The sequence below is a fragment of the Silurus aristotelis genome, assembly GCF_946808225.1.
Source record: "Silurus aristotelis genome assembly, chromosome: 13".
Lineage (NCBI taxonomy): Eukaryota > Metazoa > Chordata > Actinopteri > Siluriformes > Siluridae > Silurus > Silurus aristotelis.
The window spans coordinates 2564529-2589858 of record NC_139586.1 but is presented as its reverse complement, the minus strand read 5'-3'; the positions used below and the strand labels follow the sequence as shown (position 1 = coordinate 2589858).

The following is a 25330-nucleotide window of genomic DNA, read 5'->3' as shown; positions in this document are numbered from 1 at the left end:
TCAGCTGGAGTGGGTTTTTTTTAAACACGGGTCTGTGAAAGTATTTTACATGTTTTTTGTTCCAGTAATGTAATTGTAAGTAGCTGTAATCAAATATATTGTATTTAGTCTTGAGTTGGCCACTTACATCAAATGGGCTTCTTCCAAACCTCAGTAAATGAAAAGCAAGTGAATATTGTAAAAATGTAGACTCAATGGAATCTCTTGGTAGAAGGTTAAGGTGAAGATCTCTGGCCTTATTAAGAAACCATCATATGTGGCTGGAGTTTAGTATTTAGTTCTGTATTCTTTTATCTGTTTCTTTTTTTTTTTTTTTACTGAACATACCTCATTTTTTCTCCTTAACAGCCAAGAAAAGGTTGATAAGAAGAGTCAGCACAAAGTCATCCAGTGCCTAAAGGCTTTCATGAACAACAAGGTAATGCCATTGAGTTCTTGGCCAATTTCACAGTCACCTGTTGGTTGGCAGATTTGTTTTAAAGTCATCTAAGATATATAAATAAACAAATAAACTGCATAGCAAAGTATTTTTCTTTTGGTGAACTTTTCAGGCGGGTCTATTGGTCAGATTGGAAATCCTCTTATTGGAATTAAATGCTGCTGAGAAAAAGTTGTTTGAATGTTTGGGGGTATTTCATGTTGAAAATGAACTCTTTGTCTTTAAATGCTCACAGTGCATTGTTTTAAGATCCTGAAGCAGTTTTGAATGCTTCAATGACTCATTATCTAATGCATCTCTTCATCTTACACACTTTTGGAGCATGTGAGATGCCCAGAGAGACAAAACCTTATCTCAATGTCTGTCTCTCCGTTATTACCATTAATAATTGAAAGATTAATGGTTTTTGCACTGACAGTTTATTGTTGAAACTTTCAGCTTTCTGCAAAAATCCATTCGGCTTTCGAGACGCTGTCATTACAAGAGCGGCCTCTAGGGGGCGACTCCCTGATTCCACATGCTGTTTGTTTTTACATGCGAGACTAAACACTATATTTTATTCATTTATAATTGATTAATTATATTTTTTAAATTAATATCCACATTATTTTTTTTTGGTAATAAAGTATAGTACTCTTTTACATGGCGTGTTTTTCTTTTTAGCATTTTTTTCAGTTATCGGCAAGTACGATCCAACCTTGCTATCGGTATCGTTCAAATCGCCTAAAAAACCCTCTAATCGCCGTCGCTTGGTCTTTTCTTTCCTCTTCCACTAAATAGGCTTTCAAGGGAAGTTTGATCGACACTAAAATCGCTAAAAAAAGTTTGCCAATTTGGATAGCGGCTTTTCGCTAAATAATACAGTGTTGTATCCGTAGAGATTTTTTTCCCCAGAATGTTCTCGTGACCCGGGGGCAACTCTTTCTCATCCACAGCACCCATACTATAGTGGTTTGGGCCTCAGGTCTAGAGTGCTGAAAATAATAAAAATAAAAACTCAGCCTCTGTAGTAATGAAAGATCAGCATGTTGGCGTTTATTTTCGGGTGACAGGACGATCAGATTGCACGTAGGGTTGATGCGTGCGGTGCAGCAGACACTGGGATTTGGAATGAATAGTGGGCACTGTGCTTCGAGCACTAAAGCGCTTCCCAGCACAATAAAGTGCATTAAACATAAATAACTCTGTGTACTGGAGGAAGGGGATGGAATGGAATCGAGTGCATCTTACATCCAGGACACACACCTGTAATCTGCTCGTGCTCGGGCTCATCATTTCGTCCACCCGTGCGCCTGTTGAGTGCCGGATTAGCTTTTCCGGATCAGAAGACCAAGCGAACTCTGCTGTTTTCGTATGGACAAACCTGATAAGAGCCGATCTCCAGAGAAACAGAGGCGTCTCATGTCCACTTCTCTGAACTCAGGAGGGGGTTACTGGCATGGCTGTTAGACAGGTCTGGAGGGGCGTTTAATGATTCGGCTACCTCTGTTTAAAAAAAAGCCTGATAGAAGTAGGTCTCCAGTGGGTCTTCTGATGTGCTGCAGACTGAAGAGGCTACATCTCTATCTTTTTCTCTCTTTCTATCCCTTTCTTTTCTTTTTTTTTTTTTTACCCCAGACTGATTCTTTCATCCACACAGCAGACGCAGACACAGCCAGCTGTTTGGCATGTACTCACATGGAATAGGAATTGATTGGGTGAAAAGTGAAGACGAGGACGGGGTCCGTTTTGAGCCCGGTTCCTCTCAAGGTTTCTTCCTCGTACCATCTTCCTTGCCACCACTTGCACATTAAGGTTACCTCTGTGACGTTAAAATGAAATCTATTAATTTTCCAGCTTCAGAATAATGTCTGTTTGTTAAAACCGCTATACAAATGAAAAGGAATTGATCTAATGGAGAAGGCTCAGCTTGTTTCTCCTTTATGGGATCAGGAGTTTACCACAGGAGCTGTTGATGGAGAAGGAGCAGCTTTATGTGGATCGTTGTCTGGTCTGGCTCAGCCATCAGAAGACTGCAGTCGGGACTGCTGAAGATCATCGGTACTCCTCTGGCTGAAGAAACGGGCATCCAAAATCACTATGGACATCACACACACTTCGGAGCTCCTGTTTTTTTTCGCCCAGTCAAACCGAGCAGAAATACAAGATTTAAGTAGAGTTTTCACCCCAGGGCATCCGCCTCATGTCCACTTTAACTTGTACCAGCAATCCGACTTATGTACAATATATGTGAACTATTCAGGTGCAATATAAATTATTTATTATGTTGCATACTGGATACTTCCATCACGAAGACAGATTCAGACGTTTCGCGTATTTATCCTTTGCAGCTAGTTGTTTAATTCGATTAGACCACGCGCCTTCGGATTTATTAATGTCTCATTTGCGCTAATTGATATACCCATCAGCGTCTCACAGAGAATACCTGCCATTTGATTACATCAGTATGCGCCGCCGCGTTACGCCGAATCGAATCTACAGGAGGAGGACAAATTTAATTAGAACACCGAACAACATGTCTGGATTTTTTTCTATTATGTTTATAAAGGTTTTTATTTGCATTTGTTGTTTGTTTTCTAGCATAATTTTAACATGCAGAGTCTATTAGATAGTTTTAATAATAATCTTCGTTTTTTTTGTTGTTTAGTTATTTAATTTTATTTTTTTTTACAATTACGATTTTACTAATAGTTTTTATAATTGGATACTGGAAAAAAAAGTGAAATAGGAAAAAAAAAAGAAAGAAAAAAAAAATAGTACTGAATCAGGAAAATGTGAATAATGATATACAATGGAACCCGGTTATGTCGATGTCCTAGGGGGTCGCCAAAAAGCATCCAGGTAACCGATGATCGAGATAAACGAAAATCAAAATGGCGGCAGTGCTTGAAATTTCTTTATGTACATGATGTGCGTTAATAAATGAGAATGTGCATGCACGTGTTTTTGAAGGGTTTTTTACACAACAGCGTTGCCGCGATTTGTTTGATGAAGGCATGCTATAAAAATACATACAGTACATGTTTATCTGTCAGGAATCCACCTGCCACGCCCCCTTCAGCGCCCCCTTCAGCGTGGCAGGTGTTTTCTCGGCCGCTTTCTCTGAAGCTTTCTCTGAAGCTCCCGGCTTTAATCGCGCACATATGGTGCTCGTTTATCATCACCACCAGCTCCTATTTAAACTTCCACACTCTCACTGTCCGTTATTGTTGGTATATGTTGGTTCACGGCGGTCGTTGTTATCGCTCATGCGTATCCCGGTACGTGTCTTCCCACCAGCACTCTCTCAACGGCTGCGCTTTTCCCTACTAACACTACGAACACTAGCACTAACTAATAGCAGAGATTCACCAGTATACAACACCTGTAGCAGCTGTAAGACTTGATTTTTCCGCCACTTCCGCGAGTTCTTCTGCGGCTGCACCGAGATAACCGACGTTAAATGGCAAATTTTCCCCCCTTGTGCTCGCGATATCGGGGTTCGGCGACATAACCGATAAAAAAATGCTTAGAAAAAGCGAGAATTTGGCGTTTCCACTTCAAAAACGTCGACTTAATAGGGTTGTCGAGGTAACCGAGGGTGAGATAACCGGGTTCCACTGTATTAATATATTAATCAATAACATTTTTTAATAATTAATAAATTATACGTAATAAATATTTTATAGCACACTCCGTGCAGCGCATCGTCTCGCATGTAACAGCATGTAGCATCAGTGATTCATCAGCCGAGGTTCGCTTCAGATCTTTTTGTCAGAAGTTTTAACTGCGACCATCTTTAACCACATGGCTGATGTCTTAAGTAATACCTCCTTTTTCATAATGCCATTTGTTTTTTATTTATTTTAGTCCAGCAGTCCATTTTCATGAAACTCCTGCACACCATGCTGCCACCCCCATGTTTCTTTAAGTTGTGAAGCCTCACGGTTTTTTCCTTCCATACACAGTGTTGAACACAGTGAACATTTCAGTTTTTTTTTTATCTGACCAGTGAGCAGTCCTGGAGGCCATAATGCTATTTTGATTGGATAAAGAGCTTATTCCTGGATGACGTACCTGCATTAATACCCGATGCCTCTAACTGTTCTTCGTTCCTTCTGTTAAGTCTTTAAGTGCTGCTCCAGGTGACAGGGATCACCTGGAGATCATAACACCTTCAGTTACTCCTACAGTAAATTCAGGCTCATGAAGGTTAAAAGAAAAAAAAAAAAGTTTCCTCCAAAAGTTGTTTGGATTTTCTTGCAAAAGGCCCAGATGTACCAATTAACTCCAGACTATGACCAACCAGAACCTTCTGATTTAGCGAAGTTGTGGAAAAATAATTTCGTCTCTTGTTTCACCTAAACTCAAGGCTGTAAATAGCATTTATTAATTCAGCCCTCTTGCCTACATCAAGCGACACGGAGATGACAACATTCAGGAAGTCTTGATAAACCTATTTTAGACGAATTAAAGTACTACATGGGATTTTCAACCTGTCTCCTAAACACACACACACACACACACACACACACACACACACACACACACACACACACACACACTTGTCAGCTTTCAGCCTCCTTTATAATCAAGCAGGGACAGTGTTATTTACCCACAGGTCCTGTTTGCTACTCCAGACTTCTCGCGCCTCCCTGTGGCATCCTGAGACACTTTCCACCCACTGCGCCTGCCAGTCAGGTGTTCCCACCCAGCTGGCATTGTCTCCTTCAGAATTAAGATAACAAGAACAGCAAGACGTGTTAAAGACCTCGCTGCACATGAACACGCTCGTCCAGCTCAGGACGTTTTCCTTCCTAAATCTCCTACAGCGCTTTAGACTGTACACTCCATAGACAAAAGATATCGAGACCTGACAAACTGTTACCACAAAGTCCGAGGCACGCACGTGTACACAATATCTTTGGATGCTGTCATCCTTTCATTTGAACTTGGAGACCCACGGCAACGCCCAATGCCAGCTCCATGGAAAAAGGGTTTGGTTGTGGCCTGCTATAATGTAGGTGTCCATTAGAGGTTGTCCTATAGTGGAGTTTAAAAAACATCACACTCCATGTAAAATAGTACCAAACTTTATTACAAAAATAAAGAATAAGCCTGTACTGAATCATGAAAATGTGCTGAATGTGATATAAATGATATTAAATGATATTATATATATGTTCATTAATGAATATAATTTATGTAAAATATAAATATAATGTAGCGCTCTCCGTGCAGCGCACAGTCTCGCGTTTAAAAACAAACCGCACACGGCGTCAGTGATTCGCCTCTAGAGGGCGCTCAGAACAGCAGAATAGGAGAGGGAAAAATCGGTATGGATTTTTGTAGAAAGCCAATATTTCCAGCAATCAACTCAAGGCGCCGATTAATCGAAAAACCTTTAAATCAGTCGACCTCTGGTGTCCATGGAGATTTACTTTGATCCAATAATATTATATATATATATATGCACACAGATCGTCCTCACCAGAGCTCTTCAATCCGATTTGGGCAAATTTTTACAGTGCCATCATAAAAACGCTAAAAAGGTCGATTTTATTCAATTTGCAGACATGATTAGAAGATTAAATAAACAGCTTTTATCAAGTATTTCCTTGTCAGCACATACACACTCTTTAGTCTGTTCCTCTGTTTGATGTTCTCTTTGACTCTTTGGCTTTCTGTAAGGATTCCCAACTGTTCTTCTCATTTCCAGACCATAGAGATTTTACTGCCTTGTGTCTGTTCTCTCTCTCTCTCTCTCTCTCTCTCTCTCTCTCTCTCTCTCTCTCTCTCTCTCTCTCTCTCTCTCTCTCTCTCTCTCTCTCTCTCTCACACTCTCACATTTCTTTTATTCTGATATTTGCATATCCCTGATCGCATTTGTGCTGTTGTCATTATTCCAAGGACGGAGCACCAGGCTACCGAGCAGCACAGCCTCCAGCCCCAACTCATGTCCTTGGTTTTCTTCACTTTCTTTTTTTTCCCCCTTTCTTTCTTTGTTCTTCTGCTTCATCTTTTTTTTTTTTTAAAGATGTGTCACCATGAATTTCAAACTCTAGGTAGACGTTTTCCATATTCATAATTTCTTTTTTTTATTCTTTTTTTTTTTTTTTTTTTTTTTTTTTTTTTTTTTTTTTTTTTTTTTTTTTTTATGAAATTCCCACATGCATCGCTCATTCCGCCTCCCAGCATAGAGATCATTGTCAATTTAAATGTTAGGGGAATAATAAAAAAAAAGAAAAAAAAAAAAAAAAAAAAAACGAGCTTTTTGATTTATGTGTGAAAGACATGAAGTGTAATCTAGGATCTGTTAAATTAAGCACATCGTATGCTTTTATTAGCTCGAGATTACACACGGGCGAAAAGGAAAAAAAAATTCCACTTGGCGTGCGAATAAAAAAAAAGCGTACATTTTAAAAGGACCAAAGGAAGCTAAGGATCTAACTGAGGCTAACAGAACATTAATCATCCACCCTGATGTCATCCAGCATCTGCCCCCAGGCTTAGTTCTTTACCATGTCCTTTATCGTACATGTGCTACCTGTTCGACACACGATCCGTAATTATGACCCTCCCCCATTGTTATGCAGATGACATCGAGTTCGATGCACATGCAAATTCACCAGCGTTTCCAGTCTGCTGTCAATCATCAATCATTTCTGACCTGAAACTACCGTAATGCTATTACGCATCAAATCTCAATTTATCTCAAAAATTTTTTATCAACTTCGTAGCTCTGCTTTCCTTCTTGAACATCACTGATGCTAATGCAACTCTCGTGTTCGTTCGGCGACTCGTGGCTCCCCTGTTAACGAGGTGTGATTTCTGAACATCCAATTCCACACCCAGTCCAGATTTGCTGTTATAATAACCTCCACTCTTCTGGGAAGATGTTCCACTCGATTTTGGAGTGTGTTTGTGGAGATTTGTGCAGAAACAAAAACATTAGGCATCTTCACGGAGCTGGCTTTGTGCACCAGCATTATCATGCTGGACCAGTTTTGGGTCTCCTTGATGAAGTGAAGGGACAATTCCATTCTACCACTTCCATAAACATCCTATACATTTGTGTGCCTCCAAAGTTGTGGTAATTTGTGCAACTTTTGTCCATAGAGATGTTTTTTCTATCTCGACACTAACAATTGAAAGCTCCTTAGCAGGGTTTACATTTAATGACAAAACATGAGATAATAATCTGCCACTCAACCACTTGCCATGTGAGGCAGCAGAGAGTAGAAAAGTGGTAAAGAATGAGCTCCAATGTCTTTTCTCGCTATAGTTATTGATGAGTAAGTGATTGTGACTGATGTCGATGTCCCTCTGTGTTGTCAGTATGGGCTGGAGCGGATCCTCGGGGAAGAGAAGAGCCTGGAACTGCTGGCCCGAGCTATTAATCCTCATCAACCCGCAATGATGACGGACGTCGTCAAGCTGCTCTCTGCCATCTGCATAGTGGGAGAGGAAAACACGTACGTTCCCTGCAGTGACCATTCAGAAACCTTAACATGCCGGCGCTGATCCTGATAACTGTCTTCTCTTACGATGAATTGTACACGCAACCACCGAGAAAGAACATGCGCATAGTGAAGTACTGACATGAAACATGCCATCGCTCCGAAACTGGAGCTGAGGCAAGTGTGTGTTTGCATGTAGTGTGCACACATTCTGGATAATCTTAGTTATTACATCTATGAAGGTCGGACCTGCAAATAAAATCATCAAACATTTTTTGATATTTCTATGATGTGAACTCGATCACCTTTGTACCATACACTATAGGGATTAAAGTATTGGGACACCTGACTTTTCCAGCCATTATGTGGTTCTTCTCCAAACTGCCTTAGGAGACCAAACCTGTTTTAGCATAACAATACACCTGTGCACAAAGTCAGTGCCTTGAAGGTATACTTTACATAGTTTGTAAAATGTTGAAGATCTTGAGTGGCCTTCTATAGAGCTCTGACATCAACCCTGAATGAGCCCAAATCTCCACACTCCAAAATCTATTGGAACATCTTTCCAGATGTTGGAGGTAATTGCTCTTGTTATAAGAGCAAATGGAATGTGAAATGATGTCCCAAAAAAAAGGCATACAGATTTTATCCACAAGGTGTCCACACACTTTTGTCCATATCGTGTATGTAATTCAGTAGTTACAGCAATTATAAAAATTAGAATCCGAACTTTCCTTCACTTTATCTATCTATCTGTCTTTCTGTCTGTCTGTCTGTCTGTCTGTCTGCCTGCCTGTCTGTCTGTCTGTCTGTCTGTCTGTCTGTCTGTCTGTCTGTCTGTCTGTCTGTCTGCCTGCCTGCCTGCTCACCTTTCTCTCTCTCTCTCTCTCTCTCTCTCTCTCTCTCTCTCTCTCTCTCTCTCTCTCTCTCTTTCTCTCTCTCTCTCGTTTTGGCCAGCTATCCTCTGCAGCATCCACTCCTCACAAATGAGCAAAAAAGACTCATTAGTAATACTCCGTGCAAAATATCACCTTTGTAGCCAATGCCAAGTAAACACAGCCACGATGAAAGGAAGACTCGCTTTGTGAAAAGCAGTTATTAGGTTGCAGTCCGTTTTTTTTTTTTTTTTTCTTTTTTCTTTTTTCTTTTCAAGATAGCGGGGAGAAAGAGCAAACTGTAAAAGCGAATGAAAACTGCGAACACTGTGTCAGAAAGGGCAGAGGAGAAAAGCTGTTGCACTGCCTAGAGAACAAGCCAAGTGAAAGCAAGTAACAAAAGCTTCATTTAGTCACAGCCGTTTGGTTACTGATGTGCATGTTTTTTTCTTTCTTTCAGTTTGGAGAAGGTGCTTGAAGCCATCACTAGTGCAGGGGAGAGAAAAGAGACCAACCGCTTCAGCCCTATAGTCCAGGGTCTTACTGATCGCTCTGTCCAGCTCCAGGTGAGTCTTAAACTAATCTGTTGAATGAAAACAAAAGAACCCATAGTAGCGAATGAGGGTTCTGGACAAATGTATTGGGATACTTAGATTTTCCATCCATACTTGACATTTACTGCATTTGCCAGACACCCTTAGAGTGGCTTACAGTCGAGGGTTTAAGAGCCTTGTTCAAGGGCCCAGCAGTGGAAGCTTGGTAGTGCAAGCTTGCACCCGAGGCCTCACCTCACCTCACCTGCACCAGTTCCTTAAGCACATATGAATGTTAGCCAGCTGTCCATAAGCCTTCGCCCACATAGTGTCCACCACCTGCCTATATTATTTCGATTTGATTCTATACTGTCGAGGTTTTTCTCACACACACACACACACACACACACACACACACACACACACACACACACACACACACACACAACCCAAGGTGACGTTAATTAATATTTACGAGCGAGTTGTGTTCAGGGTGCTGTTTAGAGTGAGAACTCCCTACGGAATATCACTGTCACAACATACAACATAAATCCCTCAAGGAGTTGCGGGTTTGCTGAAATAAATCGCTTGCTACTTGCTTTAACACGGCATTAACATCACGAACTCCCAGAGGAACTTAAAAAAAAAAAACTTTTGGCTTTGCCTGGCATAACTAGCAAGGACTTGTCTAACAATAGCACAGTAACATAACAGCCAAACCTGGCAGTTTGCTAATGGTTGGATCTGGCAGGGTACAGGGAGTGTTTGGAACTCGTTACTTTATTGGGAGCCTCTCGTTTTACTGCCGTCTTTTTTTTTTTTCCCTTGGAAAGCTATTTACTGTCTTAGCACTAAAAAGAATTCGCAAGTGTCCTTTAATCAACCGCATCCATAGCATGTACATAAAGCACTCAAGTGAAGTGCAATGAATAGTCAGGTTATGTTTCTCTGTTACTTTAGGAGATACGAGAAATGCGTATTTATACCGTATTTTTCACCGGTTTATCTAATGCCAGTCTGTTTTTTTTCTTATTTACATTTTTTAATAATAAACACACATTCTTCTCCCGTTCCACTGCATCCTTTGCATCTTTTCTTCTCGCCAACATGGCAGAATTTCTCACACGAGCACCATTTTCCCGACACAATTCATCAACCCTGTTCTGTATAGGTTCATGTCCCGCCGCAAGCATACAGCCAAATTTCAACCGAAGCAAGCGCTTCCAACCACGCTTTGTGTATTTATTTTTAGCCAGTCAATCATTTTTCTCTCCACCGCTCTCGCCGTGTCTGTAACCTTTCATCATCTGTGTTGATTAAGCACGTTAAATGCGAACGTGCTCGCACTTCGCCCGGGTAAAGTATAAGTGGGGCGGGATGTAAATGCTCTTTGAGGAGTATTTCGAGGTTTTCGCATTTCAAGACAAAGGATTAAAAAAAAGGATTTTATACAAATGATGAGGTATGAGTTCGGTCCTATAGAAATATAATATATAGTGTTAAAGTGTATTAACTGCATGTGTAAGTGATTTCTGATATTTCTATCTATATTTTATTTGATCAGCTTTTCAGATTTAAAAGATGGATGGATGGATGGATGGATAGATGGATAGATAGATAGATAGATGGGTGGATGGATGGATGGATAGATGGATAGATATATAGATGGGTGGGTGGGTGGGTGGATGGGTTTATGTTCAGACAGATATACATACTTGCATTCATACATGCTGTTAAACTGCATTTTATTTTTAAATCTTTTGATTGTCACAGCCTAAAGATCCATTAAGTTGACAATTAGCAACTCAAGAACTTTGAGGACAGATTTGGACTGTAATTAATAGTCTGCTACAGTGGTTCAGGACCACAGGTTGCATGAACAGTTCTGCATTTCAGCACCAAACACTGGACAGCACCGCAACTATGATGAAACTGTAATGAATGGACTAAATAGATAGACCAGACAGACAGACCAGACAGATAGACAGACAGACCAGACAGATAGACAGACAGATAGACCGGACAGACAGATAGACCAGGCAGATCCATATATACGTACCTACACACATGCACAGTTTAATAAATAGAAAGTTAGATAGATAGGTAGATACTTTTAGACACATGATTTTAGTGTTTAATTAATTTATTGAGTGTTGGACCTTACCACTGACAAATATTGTTCATCCTGGAGATAATTATAAGGTGATAAAATACTCAGGTTTTTTTTCTTTACCCTCTTCTTGCCCTCGTCACTACAGATGCACTTAATTCCATAGTAGCAGGTGATGACGGGGATATATCTCATGGGAAACGATTTACTTCAACAAGCCAAATTAGACAAAGGATTTGTTCAAAAGGACTTAAAAAATAACCTTCTCTTTTAAGTATTCAGAGATTTTACACACCGTTTGGTGAGACGGCAAAATCGCAGCCTTGTCTATCCAGACGTGAGCGCAAATGACCTGACGACCACCGAGCCGTTTGAAAAACACCAGTAGGTAATTCAGTCTGTCGTTTTTTTTTTTTTTTTTTTATCAGGAAAGGGAGGGAGAAGAAACACCAAACCGGAAATAAAATCCCAGAGTCGCACCTGCGAACGATGAAACGAACCCCAGGTCCCCATGTAAATTCGAACAGCAGCTATAAATAGCTATAAATGGAGCTACAACCAACCGACAGATGCTGCGCTGATGATCTCGATATCCGAGCAGCACAGAGAGAACGGCTATATTAACAGAATGAGATAAGAGGCTGGTGCATCATCTGCGCCATTACTGACCACACAAACACACTGTCGTGGTTCACAGCACGTCCGTTATTCGAGCAAAAGTTTGCGGACACCCGAGCATCACAGTCGTACACACACCAGGGTTCCTCGCCACAACTTTGGAGACGAATCCCCTTGTCTAGTGTAACATCTTACCGGAAAAGTGGAGGTTGTTATAATAAGAACGAAATAGGAACTAAATGTGGAACCAGATGCTAATAAAAAAGAAAACCTTTTTCCAGACAGTGCAGATTGATGTTCAGTTTGGAAAATAAACTGAGCATCGGGGTTTAAAGTGTGTGCATCTTTGTGTGTGTGTGTGTGTGTGTGTGTGTGTGTGTGTGTGTGTGTGTGTGTGTGTGTGTGTGTGTGTGTGTGTGTGAGACAGTTAGGTATGATGGTGGTTCAGCAGGTCCTCTAACCATTGTTTGACCTTTCACACGGTGGCCTTCCTAAATACAGCAGGGTTGTCAGGGTGAAGCGAGACACATTCAATCTCTTGTATTAGTGTGTGTGTGTGTGTGTGTGTGTGTGTGTGTGTGTGTGTGTGTGTGTGTGTGTGTGTGGCATCCAAGTTGTGCTCTCAGTGTTAGTGTAGATGTAACAGTGTTGTGTGTTGTATTAACCGACTGGCTGCATTGTTAAGGCCGATAAAAGCCTCAGTGCTTAAGTTTAATTGGTAGCAGAGGGAGGTGAAAAGACCGACTCTCAGTTCTGCCTTCACAGTGGGACGTGTCATTTGTATCAGGAACTGCCTGCCAACACACACACACACACACTCGCTGAAAAATACTGCCTTACCAATTGGGAATTTCACTTATAATTTAAATGCGTTGCTTCTGTTGGCTTTGCCCGCTGTCACATGAGGATTAGTATCTCAGGATAAAGCTTGTGTACGTTACCAGGCACAGTATTTAGCTTAACATGGTGAACCTCGTGTTTCTGCTAGATATATGTGATTGCTGCTCTTTGCTGGTCTGACACATGTTCCCATTATAGCTGGTTTTACACTGTATGATATTTCAGCAAGATATTGATATTGTAGAACCACACATTCTTTAATCATGGGCTGAAACCTGCAGTCTTAGAACACTTAATCTGACACGTGTATAGTGACCATGGACAGCCAGCGCCCACATCTTGGGCAGCTTTTGATGGTGACAGGGCAGAGGTGGCTCAACATGTAAAGCTACTGATCAGAAGCCCTGAAACCGTTAAGCTGTCATTGTTGGGCCCTTGAACAAAGCCTTCAACCCTCTTTACTCCAGGGGCGCTGTGTCACTGTGTTCCTAACACAACTGGGATATACGAAGAGAAGAATTATGCATATGTTGACAAATGTTCAGATAAATTCCTCTAATAACCATCAATAGGAAAACGACACAAAACCCAAAACAAACAAGAACATGGTAACAAACATACATGTCAGTCAACAGAAACATTTTCACTTTGTAAAAGACTATACCAAGCCACTTCCTGCACAGGCAGAATCTAATCTTTGTTTCTAACCCCAGGAGCTGATTTGTATAATCCGACATGGAGAACACATTAACACACAGTCTAGTGTAGAATGCGCTTTACAGGGTTTGTCTTGTGTACCGCGTCAAGTAATAATCTCGATAGACCGCTGAATCACTAAGTATATAACCGAAGACCATGAACTGTCCAGTTTTATCCAAAGCAGCTGAATTTATACTCATTCAAATCTGTTGTAATTAAACAGGGACGTGCAAAGAGTTCAAACCCCAACTCTACCGTTCAGCAAAATGGGGCCATGCGACATGCTACATAACCAAAGTCCAGGACAAAACAAACGCCAAATCTTCACCCCTCTATTCCCAGACTTGATAGGGAGGGAGTTAAGGTGCTTGTGGTAATAATCTGTTTGATTTTTGCCGAACATTGCACTCTGTCTGATAATCCCAGGGATATTGTTTCAGAACTATTTTGGTCAGATAAAATATTTTAAACCAAGGTTGTTCCATGGCCCTCATATGCAATCCATACTGATTTCATGTAAGACTGTAGGTTACGTGATTTATTTCTTTTTAAGCAAGAATATTAAAAAACCTTGCCTCTGACCTTGCATATTCATTCCTGGAAAGTAATTACTTTGAAGGCTCCCATTTATACAACAATATTTTTCACACTAAAATTCATTCGGAAATGATTTGGAGATGCCATATAACCCTTAGGAAGCTGTAACTGGTTCTTTGAGGTCATGGCTGATCTCTTTTCTTCCTGGCTTAACAGAACCACACCTGAGTGTTCCAGACCTGCTCAGAATTCTGTTTTCATAGGGGTAGTCACACTTTATGATGCTTAATAATCATTTTTCATCAGGCTGCAGTCTTTAACGCTTGGCTGAAATTCCACTGGAAAATGAGTTTTCCCCGTGACTTTTTATGCATCTGAAACCAAGACTTTTAAGGCAGAGAATTTTCGAGGTCAGTTTATCGAAGAGCTTTTTACCAACATTAAATACTTAATACAAGGAGGCTCACTCTAACGGGGGAGTGCTGCTTTTCCTCCAGCCTACCTTGTGAAGGTAGGAATCTTTAAAGAAGATGAAAAAGGCAGGGCGCAGAGCTATTGCTCCAAGGCAACCCCATTCATATCCGCGAAGGCCAGCTGGATGCTCTTTGTGTGACGCGCTTTTTTTTTCCCGTTTTGTCGGCTAATCATTGTTTACCACTGACAAACGCGCACCCTATGAATCATTCAGGTTTATTATTTTCCCTTTGTCCCATTTACTTCCTTTTTCTTTTACAGCATAGCTCTGTCCAATTGTAATAGCTAATATAGATGCTAACGCTAGTTCCTTGCTTTTATCTGCCTCTCTGTTATTATAACAAGATTTGCCTGTCTGGAACTTTTTTTTTTTGCAACCTCAGGGGATGACATTGGCGTAATCAGCTCTGTCTGCCTCATCTTATAGTACGTGAGCATGGAAATATCAAAGAAATAAAAAAAAGTTCTTCGGTAGTTTTGTGTTCTGTGAACGCTTCGCCACCTTTCACTTCACAGGCTCCTACAGATGTGCCTAAGGAGGTTGCTGCGATGACTCCTCAGTAATCAACGACTTGTTCTCACTCGAGAGGATGAATCATCTTGTAATTTGACAGAATTTTGTTTCTGTAACCAGAGAGCTCACTAATGAAGCAAAAAAATACAAATCTGCATTTCTAATTAGGAAAAAGGAAAGGAGGAAAAAATAATGACAACTTAGTACCATACCAGTGCATGGGCAGTAGGATGAGGGTGTCAGAGATGTTGCCTCAGCAACTTTTACTATATGTGTGTAGCGTTACTGAGGACCGGTACTGAGTTTGAGGAGGTCTGGAGGGTCAGTCAGTGTTCCAAATGATCACAGGAGGGTTCAGTGGGGATAAAGAGGTCAGAGGTTTGTGCAGGACACTGGATTTTATCTACTCCAATCTTAAAACCATCAGTCATGTGCACAGGAGAACGCTGGAACAGTGTGCAGGCCGTTTAGTTTCATCAAAGGGGAATAAAAGTAACTCTACAGCATACAGAGGCTTTTTGTACATTGTAGTCGATATATTGCTGTCCATAAACATCAGGCCAGTTTATTTAGCATATTAGTATATAATATTTATTATATAAAATATCTGTAGTGTATGGAGTATGTCAGTATTTTTTACCGTATAATAAAACTAGTGTATATTTTATATAATTTATTTTTTTAGTAAATTATCTGTAGTGTATTAGTATTTAATATATATTAAATAGTATAATAGTAATGAACATATACAAGTTTATAACAGTGTCAGTATTTCTTTAGTATATCAGTAGTATACATTTTTTTTTTGTATTTTTTCAGTATATAATATATCTTTTTTTTAGTATAATATCAGTAGTATATATACTGTATTATTTTTTTTTTCTTTAGTCTACAAATTGTATCAGTATTGTAGTGTAGTATCGGTAATGTATAACGTATTTTAGTTCTATAGTAGTATTTAGTAGTATTTTTCAGTATATCAGTTGTATGTATGATATAGCAGTATTCTTTCAGTATAATATCAGTAGTGTATGTAGTATATCAGCACTTCTTTTCAGTGTAATATCAATAGTATATATAGTATTTCAGTAGTCTACATTTTGTACCAGTATTTTATTATTATAATACCAGTGATATGTATAGTACAATAGTCATATTTTCACTATAATATCAGTAACTATATAGTGATATTATAGTTTCAGTATATCAGTAGTGCATGTAGTATATTAGTATTTTTCAGTATTTCAGTAGTCTACATTTTGTATCAGTATTTTTTATTATAATACCATGTATAGTACAATAGTAATATTTTCAATATAATATCAGTATTATACTATATAGGTTTCAGAATATCTGTAGTGTGTATATTGTATTAGTATTTTATTCAGTATATCAGTAGTATAGCAGTATTTTTAGTATATTAGTAGTGTAATATCTGAATTTCAGTAGTGTTTGTAGAATATACGTAATTTTTCAGTATATCAGTAGTCTACATTTTGTATCAGTATTTTTTTATCATAATACTAGGGATATGCATAGTACAAAAGTAATATTTTTACTATAATATCAGTAACTATTTAGTTTTTCAGTATATCAGTAGTGCATGTAGTATATTAGTATTTTTAAGTATTTCAGTAGTCTACATTTTGTATCAGTTTTTTTAGTATTATAGTACAATGGTACTATTTTCAATATATCAGTACAGTATTATATAGTTTTCAGAATATCTGTAGTGTGTATATTGTATTAGTATTTTATTCAGTATATCAGTAGTATAGCAGTATTTTTAGTATATTAGTAGTGTAATATCTGAATTTCAGTAGTGTTTGTAGAATATACGTAATTTTTCAGTATATCAGTAGTGCATATAGTATTATATCAGTAGTTTATTCAGAACAATGACTTTTTCTGTAGTATAATATCTGTAATGTATATAGTATCATATTTAAAAAAATTATATATCAGTAGTGTTTATACATATTTGATGTAGTATCAAGTACATCAGTGGTGTATGTTGTATGTTTTTTATATATCAGTATGATCATTTAACATTATATTATATTTTCAGTATATCAATGTAGTGTATCAGTATTTTAAGTGTAATTTATGTAGTGTATTTAGTATTTTATCAGTATTTTCTTCATAATTTTACTAGTGTTTATACTATAATATCAGAAATGCGCATACTATATTATTGTATTTTGTATATTACTAGTTTTATTTCTATAAAATAGTTTATGTAGTATATCATTTTCTTTAGTTAAATCTCAGTAGTGTATACAAAATATTGGTAGTGTATATTGTGTAATATCAATTTATTTCAGAGTAATATTGGTAGTGCTTCTATCATTAATGTATTTAGTATTCGGTCATAAGAGTAGCCTACTTTAAAGATTATTATGCATTTGCTAATGCTATTGTATAATTTTTTTTTATTCAATTGGAGAACTCAATTTATTATGATTTATGATTAAATTGTAAGCGTATTGTTGGTTCGGATTAAAATCATTGTCACATATCAGTCTTTCTCATACCACAAAATATCATTTGCATCGCAAACACACTAAAATGCCAAACACTGTTGTGTAAAAAGTCCAGATTAAAAGCCATGTTCCCTTTTGTTTTCTTGTGTATTCGTTTTTCAACCTCACAGTTCATTTCCTCTTTTCTTCAATGCCGGCAGTATTTCAGCTGCTGCTAACTTGACAAAAATTATGTAGTGGTGCCAGTAATCGTTTTTTTAAAACAGCACCGGCCTCCCGTGGCCTCGTTGTCCCGATCGTAAATAGCGCACGAGAGGTCCGTTTGACCTCCAGAACAAATCGGCTTTGCCACCAAGGCTTGATTTGAAAAACGTCTGCAGACACGGGACCCCTCACAAACATAAATAAGAGCTGTGAAATGATGCGGGAGGGGGGGGGGGTGAATAAAAGAAATTAGAGTAATATTCAATTCCCTGCAATATTCGATATTCCTTTAAACGCTGTATGCGATATTCCAGAGTAGTTTTTTTCTTAACAGTTATTTTCACTGTCAAATGTTGAATTACAGTACAAATTATAAATTATACGGAGATGGCCTTATAACCCCTGTCGAATTGACTGACCGCCGTAATTGATTCTGTGAGGTCATTGCAGATCTTTGTTTCTTCTTGGCATATTGTCGCACTTTGTGGGGATTTTATCTGATTATTACAAAAATGTTGTGGATTTCATCCTGGTAATGTCAGTAACCTCTGGCAGGATTACACTTTTAATGATTGAGGTGAAAAGAACTGCATTTAGAGTAATAGGTCCATAAATTGTAATCATCTTATTTATTTTGTTTATTCGATTTCATCCGTGTTCTGTGTATTTTACGGTCTTATCGTTGTGTTTCCTTCTTCAAGCCTGCAGAAAACATTCGCCAGACAATCATACAAATAATTCACTCCTTGGACTTGCAATTCCAGAGAAAAATCGCGAAAGCAGTCATGTTTCCTCAAACTAACCGGAAAAGAATTACGAAAAGACACTGGCTAACGAGCCGAGCATCGCCTTTTATTCGCTAAAAAAAAACCCAGCAGCAGCTCCTTATCTATTTTTCCCCTTATAGCATCCCATTGACTTTCACACCAACTCCAATTAGATTTGTGAACACTTTCTCCTCTTATTTCCTCTCTGCTGATTGGCCGACGGTCATCGTACAGCCAGACGTGTGCGTATAAAACGAGACCAAACTCCCTCCAATTCTGACTCGACACCCCGACTGTGAATTACTATTGCATGATCGTCATGGCAACTCACAGCAGCTTACATTATTGTATGCATTTTTATTTATTTTTTCTCTCATTTTATTGATTCGGGAGTCATGTTTCAATTCAGTCGTATGCAAATGAGCTTTGACCGCTTTATGCCTCAATTAGCTACTGTACTGTCTTAACAAAACTACAGATCCTGCGATAACTAGCCATGAAAATGTATTTAAAATATAGATAGTGGATTTTATAAATATACACTGTATAGTCAAAAGTATGTGGACACAAAGAGGAGATAAAAAGACGTGGTGGTGGAATGAGGGAGTGCAGGAGAGCATTAGGGAAAGTAGGCAGGAGCACGAGGAGATGCAGCAGCAGGTGAAGAGGGATGTGGCGAAAGCAAAGGAAAAGGCATATGAGAAGCTGTATGAGAGGTTGGACACCAAGGAAGGAGAAAAGGATTTGTATCGATTGACCAGGCAGAGGAACCGAGCTGGGAAGGATGTGCTGCAAGTTAGAGCAATGAAGGATGGAGATGGAAATGTGTTGACTGGTGAGGAGAGCGTGTTGAGAAGATGAAAGGAGTATTTTGAGCAGCTGATGAACGAGGAAAATGAGAGAGAGAAGGTTGGATGGTGTGCAGATGATGAATCAGGAAGTGGATAGGATTAGTAAGGAGGAAGTGAGAGCAGCGATTAAGAGGATGAAGAGTGGAAAGTCGGTTGGACCAGATGACATACCGGTAGAAGCGTGGAGATGTTTAGGTGAGATGCAGTGAAGTTTTTAACCAGATTGTTTAACAGGATTTTGGAAGGTGAGAAGATGCCTGAGGAATGGAGAAGGAGTGTGCTGGTACTGATCTTTAAGAATAAGGGAGATGTGCAGACCTACAGGGGAATTAAGTTGATCAGTCACACCATTAAGTTATGGGAAAGAGTAGTGGAAGCCAGGCTGAGAGAAGAGGTGACCATCTGTGAGCAGCAGTATGGTTTCAAGCCGAGGAAGAGCACCACAGACGCAGTGTTTGTAGCCTAAGAGAAGCTAAATTGGGATGGTTCGGACATGTGCAAAATCAGTGGAAGAATACTGAGGATTGGGCTGCCAGGAAGGAGGAAAAGAGGAAGACCAAGAGAGAGGTTTTAAAGAAGCAGATGTAGCGGACAGAGTGGTATGGAGACGGATGATCCGCTGTGATCCGAGAAGAAAAAGATACTGTATAGGTGTTTGTTAGGAATGTAAAGGACACTGGTTTGGTCATTCTTGGCACTACAGCAGAGCTCCAAACCCCCCCCCCCCCAACCCCCTCCAGAACAGACCCTCCTGAGCCGCCCTGAACTGGAAAAGAAAAGAAAAAAAAAAAACTCATTCACTATTGCAGATATTCAATTTCTCTTGTTTACAACGGTGCAAGATTTATTTCCCTGTTTCATTTCTTGTACAGCCGTAACGACATCAGCAAAACAGCCTGATTATATAATTCATATAATTATGACCGAATAAGCACGGGCATTGGTAAGAACATCACAATTACACAGACAGCAGTGTACCGTATTATCCCAAAATCTATTTAAGAAATAAGAAAAAAAAAAACACCCAATGCAATTAAAACCAAAATAGGGAGAAGCGAGAAAAAAGAAACAAAACAGGCTACAGATTACTTTAATGTGCCTCTGCAAAGTGCTCAACTCCAGCGTATACCATGCCCACACACACACACACACACACACACACACAGTCAGTTGTCGCTAGTGTTATTAAAGTTGCTTAATGATGTCATCGACTTATTTGCGTTTTAAACGTGCATCTTGATCTTTTTTTTTCAAATTACTAAGAGCGGCGAGATATCTCTCTCCGAACATAATAGAAATAGAGGGTTTAATCAAATTATAGATCATAAAGGACGACTGGACGAACAGACGGTCCGATGTAGGAGTGTCAAAACCAGAGCCGCCTCTGGAACAGAGTATATATTATATATTCTATCTATCCATCCATCCATCCATCTATCCATCTCTATAGATATATATATATATATATATATATATATATATATATATATATATATATATATATATATATATATATATATATATATATATATATATATATATATATCTATAATAAATACATGTGTGTGTGTGTGTGTGTGTGTGTGTGTGTGTGTGTATATATATATAATGTGTATATGTATGTATGTGTGTATGTGTTTAATTTCAGATCGGCGTAACGCCTGTAGTCGCTACACCATTCAGTTCTCGGCTGCAGGAAGTTCTAAAAGCATAAACAGAATCGTAAATGATACACGTACGGGTTTTGAGTTCGAGCCACACGTGACGCCCGAAATAATAAAGAGCGCTTTTGCGTTTTATCTGACTTTGGTTTATTATACGTTATTGCGCACCCAGTGCACGAGGATTTGTAATGCTGTGAACCTTCAACACACACACACACACACACACACACACACACACACACACACACACACACACACACGACACACACACGACACACACACACACGACACACAATCACACACACTGAAGCACTCAGTTGGTAAAAAGCTGAACGTTATCTCCTCTTCCTAGGTGGCTTGTATGCAGCTCATCAACGCTCTCGTTACGTCTCCTGACGAGTTGGACTTCAGGCTGCACATCCGAAATGAGTTCATGCGCTGCGGCCTGCGAGAGATATTGCCGGTAAGCAGAGCGCAGAACCCCGAGCGCGTATTAATATTGAAATGAGTTGTCCACTTGAGTGAAATATTGTAAAACTGCGCTGCGAATAATTTATGAGACCCCGAGCAGAGGTCGTCCAGCCGAATCAATAGGTACAGCGGAGAACAGATTGTTTTTTTTTCCTCTTTCACTCTTTTTTTTTTGTACCTCTCACTTTTTCTTTCCTGCTTTTTTTTTCTTTTTTTCTCTCTTATACTGATTATGTTCTTTCAGCACAGAAGAACGAACTGAGACCAGCCACACGTCCAAACCAGACAAGAGGTGCACTAAACGGAAAAGGGTGCGAGTCTGCGAGGAAGATTAATGCCATGCTTCTGTCTTATTTATTATTCAGAACAGAGAAGCGCTACAGGACAAGTGAAGAGAATAAAGCAAAATCTATAATGGAGAAAAAAAAAAAAGAACTTTTCCTCCGGTGTCTTTCCTCCTTCTCCTCACTCTTTATCTTTTCCTCGCTGTATTTCGTTTTTTTCCTGTGTTTTCGCTCTTCTCTCCATCTGTGTGTGTTTGTGTTTGTTTTTAGACTCTGGGTGCTATCAGAAATGAGGCCCTGGACATTCAGCTGAAGGTGTTTGAGGAGCATAAGGAGGAGGACATGATGGAGTTTTCCCATCGCCTGGACGACATTAAGAGCGAATTTGAATATCCTTTCGACACGCGTTATCTACAGAGGAACAACACACACGGACGAAATTCCCCTCTGCGTCCTCTTTTTTTTGTTTTTTTTTTCTTTTATTTAGACTCTCATTAATCTCTGACAATAACTGCGTGGTCATGCTCAAACCAGTCTAACGCGGGTAATGCGTTTCCTGCACACACACACACACACACACACACACACACACACACACACACACACACACACACACACACACACACACACACTCGCCATTGATTTTATTTTCTTAGATTTATCTTTACTCATAAATCATTTTTTTTTGTATTTTGTATTTTTTTTATTTGTCAGAGCAAAAAAAAAAAAAAAAAAAAAAAAATGGGTTCTCCATACCGTTGGGGAAACCTTTCACCAATCACACAAAGGCCATCTGTACGTGTGTGTGTGTGTGTGTGTGTGTACACATGTGTACGTGGGTTGCTTTCTTTTTAATGTCCCCACAGTGCGGCTCATGTAGCAAAGCCGTGCACAAACGTGAGAAGAACGTGAGCCAATCTCGTGAGAAACTCCTGAGAAACTTCTGATTTGGGATTTTCACACATTAAACACACAGTGGCGCTAAAAACAAAAAACACCCAGTGAGTGACAGTTCCAGAGTTCTAGGGAAAATTTGGAACAGATCGGTTCGAACTGCTATGAAGGATACAGTAACTCCGTCACTCTGTGCCGTCTTGGTGAGCAGAAAAGCATCTCAGCATGCACAATTCCATAAACGTTGAGGTGGAACAGCAGAACATCCCATCGCCCTTCGTCCCTGTCAGATATGATCATTAATAGTAAGAATCTGATCCTCTTCGGGACTTGTCTATTTCGTCATCCCACCTCTTAAGGAGGTTCATGGGAGACACTACGGTGTGGTATCAAATCTTTCTATTGTCACGTGACTGCTCCTTAACCCTGCGTGCACCGATGTAGGAGACGTGTTCAACGCGGTCTTCAGCCTGGTGAAGGACACTGCAGCCGAGACGCATTTCCTCTCCATATTGCAGCACCTGCTGCTCGTCAGGAACGACTATTTTGTACGGTGAGTCTGAAGACGTGCAGATTATAACACTTGATGAGCAAAAGTTTGTGGACATCCAAGCATACGATTCACATGCTAAATTTTCGAATTCAACATTTAGTCTCTTTTATAGTGACCTCTAAACCAACAAGCACCAGGACTGCATTTTGCGCTCACGTACAGGATTTATAGGGTTTATAGCAGGAGAGCTTCCACTCCAACCAGATGTTTATGGAGCTGAGTTTGTGGACAGAGGCATTGCCTTGCTGGAACAGGTTTGGCTCTCTTAGTTCATCCACAGGTTCAACCATACAATTGTGTGCCTCTAACATTGTGGTAACCATTTGGGAAAGAACCACAGATGGCTGCAAAACTCAGGTGTCCAGACACTTTTGTCCATACAGTGTACCTTCTCCCTTTCGTCAAACGAACAGAAAAGTTTGAAATTCAGGTACCCGCGGCTGCCATAGCGCATTTAGCGTAGCCTCATGGCCCTAATTCTGTTCAAACGAGCTGAAGATAGGTGCGAACATCTGCTGAGAGGTTTCATCAAGCCGCTTACTAATGAAACGCTCGTCCTTCAGGTTCTAAACCACCGTGGGCTTGAAAAGTTTTGGTCTTATATATATATATATATATATATATACACACTGTTCCTTTTATCCTCTTTCCTGTCTCGCACTCCACCCTGTAACACTTACAATCGCACTTCTACGCCATCGCAGCACCGAGACGTGAACGGGTGTGTATTGGTCAGGGGGCGGAGCTTAATTCCAGGCTACAAACAGAACAAACACCCTGTTTGTACTAATGTCAATATTTCAGTCAGGTATTTCTATTTTTTCTTCTTTTTTTCTTAACTCCCTCTTCTTCTTTTTTTGCTTGTTTGTTTTCTCTAGTAAATAAATAAGTAACAGTGACTTACACACTGAAAAGGTTTCCAGCACTTGTGGAAGGAGTCATTAAATATATCTATAGACATTTGCCAAGACGCCCACTCCTCTCCTGGAAATAATTATCCAGAAGGCGCTCCGTTTCTAAACAGTCTTTCTCGCCGTTAAAGGAAAATTACTTGGAGATGGCCTTATAACCCTCCTCGGATTGACGAGTAGCTGTAATTGGTTCTCTGAGGTTTTGGCTGAGGTGCTTTCTTTTTGGTGTGACACGTAGCGACACACCTCTAAATTGCCATCTGACAAAAGTTTCATTAGTAACATCTGGATAATTGCTGATTTAATGATTGATAAAGGTTTAGAGGGTGCACTTAAATACGAGCTTACCCGCGTTTCTAATAACAGCGTGGCCCGCTGTCTTTAAACATTACGAGGGAAAAAAATGGGTGTATGTATATTGTATAAAGATGCTACATGAACCTGTACATTACAGCACAGCGATATTCATTTATCGCATCTCCCAGAGAAAAAAGCCGGAGTCAGAGCACAGGAAGTGTCATAATACAGTGTGGCAGATTAGTGATAAAAACCATAGATAGATGGATGATTGATAGATAGATACATAGATAGATACTGTATCTGGATGGATGGATGGATGGATGGATAGGTGGATAGATGGATAGATGGATGCTGTATCATATAGATGGATAGATAGATACTGTGACTGGATCAGTATCTAAACAGACAGACGAATAGATGGATACTGTATCTGGATGGATGGATGGATAGATCGATAGATACTATGGATGGATGGATTAATACTGTATCTGGACAGACAGACAGACAGACAGACGGAAAGATAGACGGATAGATGAATACTGTATCTGGGTGGATGGATACATACTGTAACTGGATCGGAATATACGGACGGACGGACAGATAGATAGATAGATAGATAGATAGATAGATAGATAGTTAGATAGATAGATAGATAGATAGATAGATAGATAGATAGATAGATAGATACTGTATCTGGATGGATGGATAGATACTGTATCTGGACAGACAGAAAGATAGAGGGATGGATAGATACTGTAACTGGATTGTATCTGGAGGGATGGATAGATGGATGGATGGATACTGTATTTGGATGGATGGATGGATGGATGGATGGATGGATGGATACTGTATCTGGTTTGGTATCTGGAC

The 25330-nt window shown here is 39.5% G+C and overlaps 1 protein-coding gene across 1 annotated transcript in view; it reads left to right on the top strand.

The window, feature by feature from the left end:
- diaph3 (diaphanous-related formin 3) overlaps nt 1–25330 on the top strand; it is a 299346-nt gene that overhangs the window by 84903 nt on the left and 189113 nt on the right. The window contains exons 8-13 of the mRNA XM_083557759.1: nt 349–418; nt 7757–7893; nt 9214–9319; nt 21400–21510; nt 22073–22191; nt 23133–23249. Of these exons, the coding sequence (XP_083413885.1) occupies nt 349–418; nt 7757–7893; nt 9214–9319; nt 21400–21510; nt 22073–22191; nt 23133–23249 (660 nt within the window). The remainder of the gene's footprint in view (nt 1–348; nt 419–7756; nt 7894–9213; nt 9320–21399; nt 21511–22072; nt 22192–23132; nt 23250–25330) is intronic.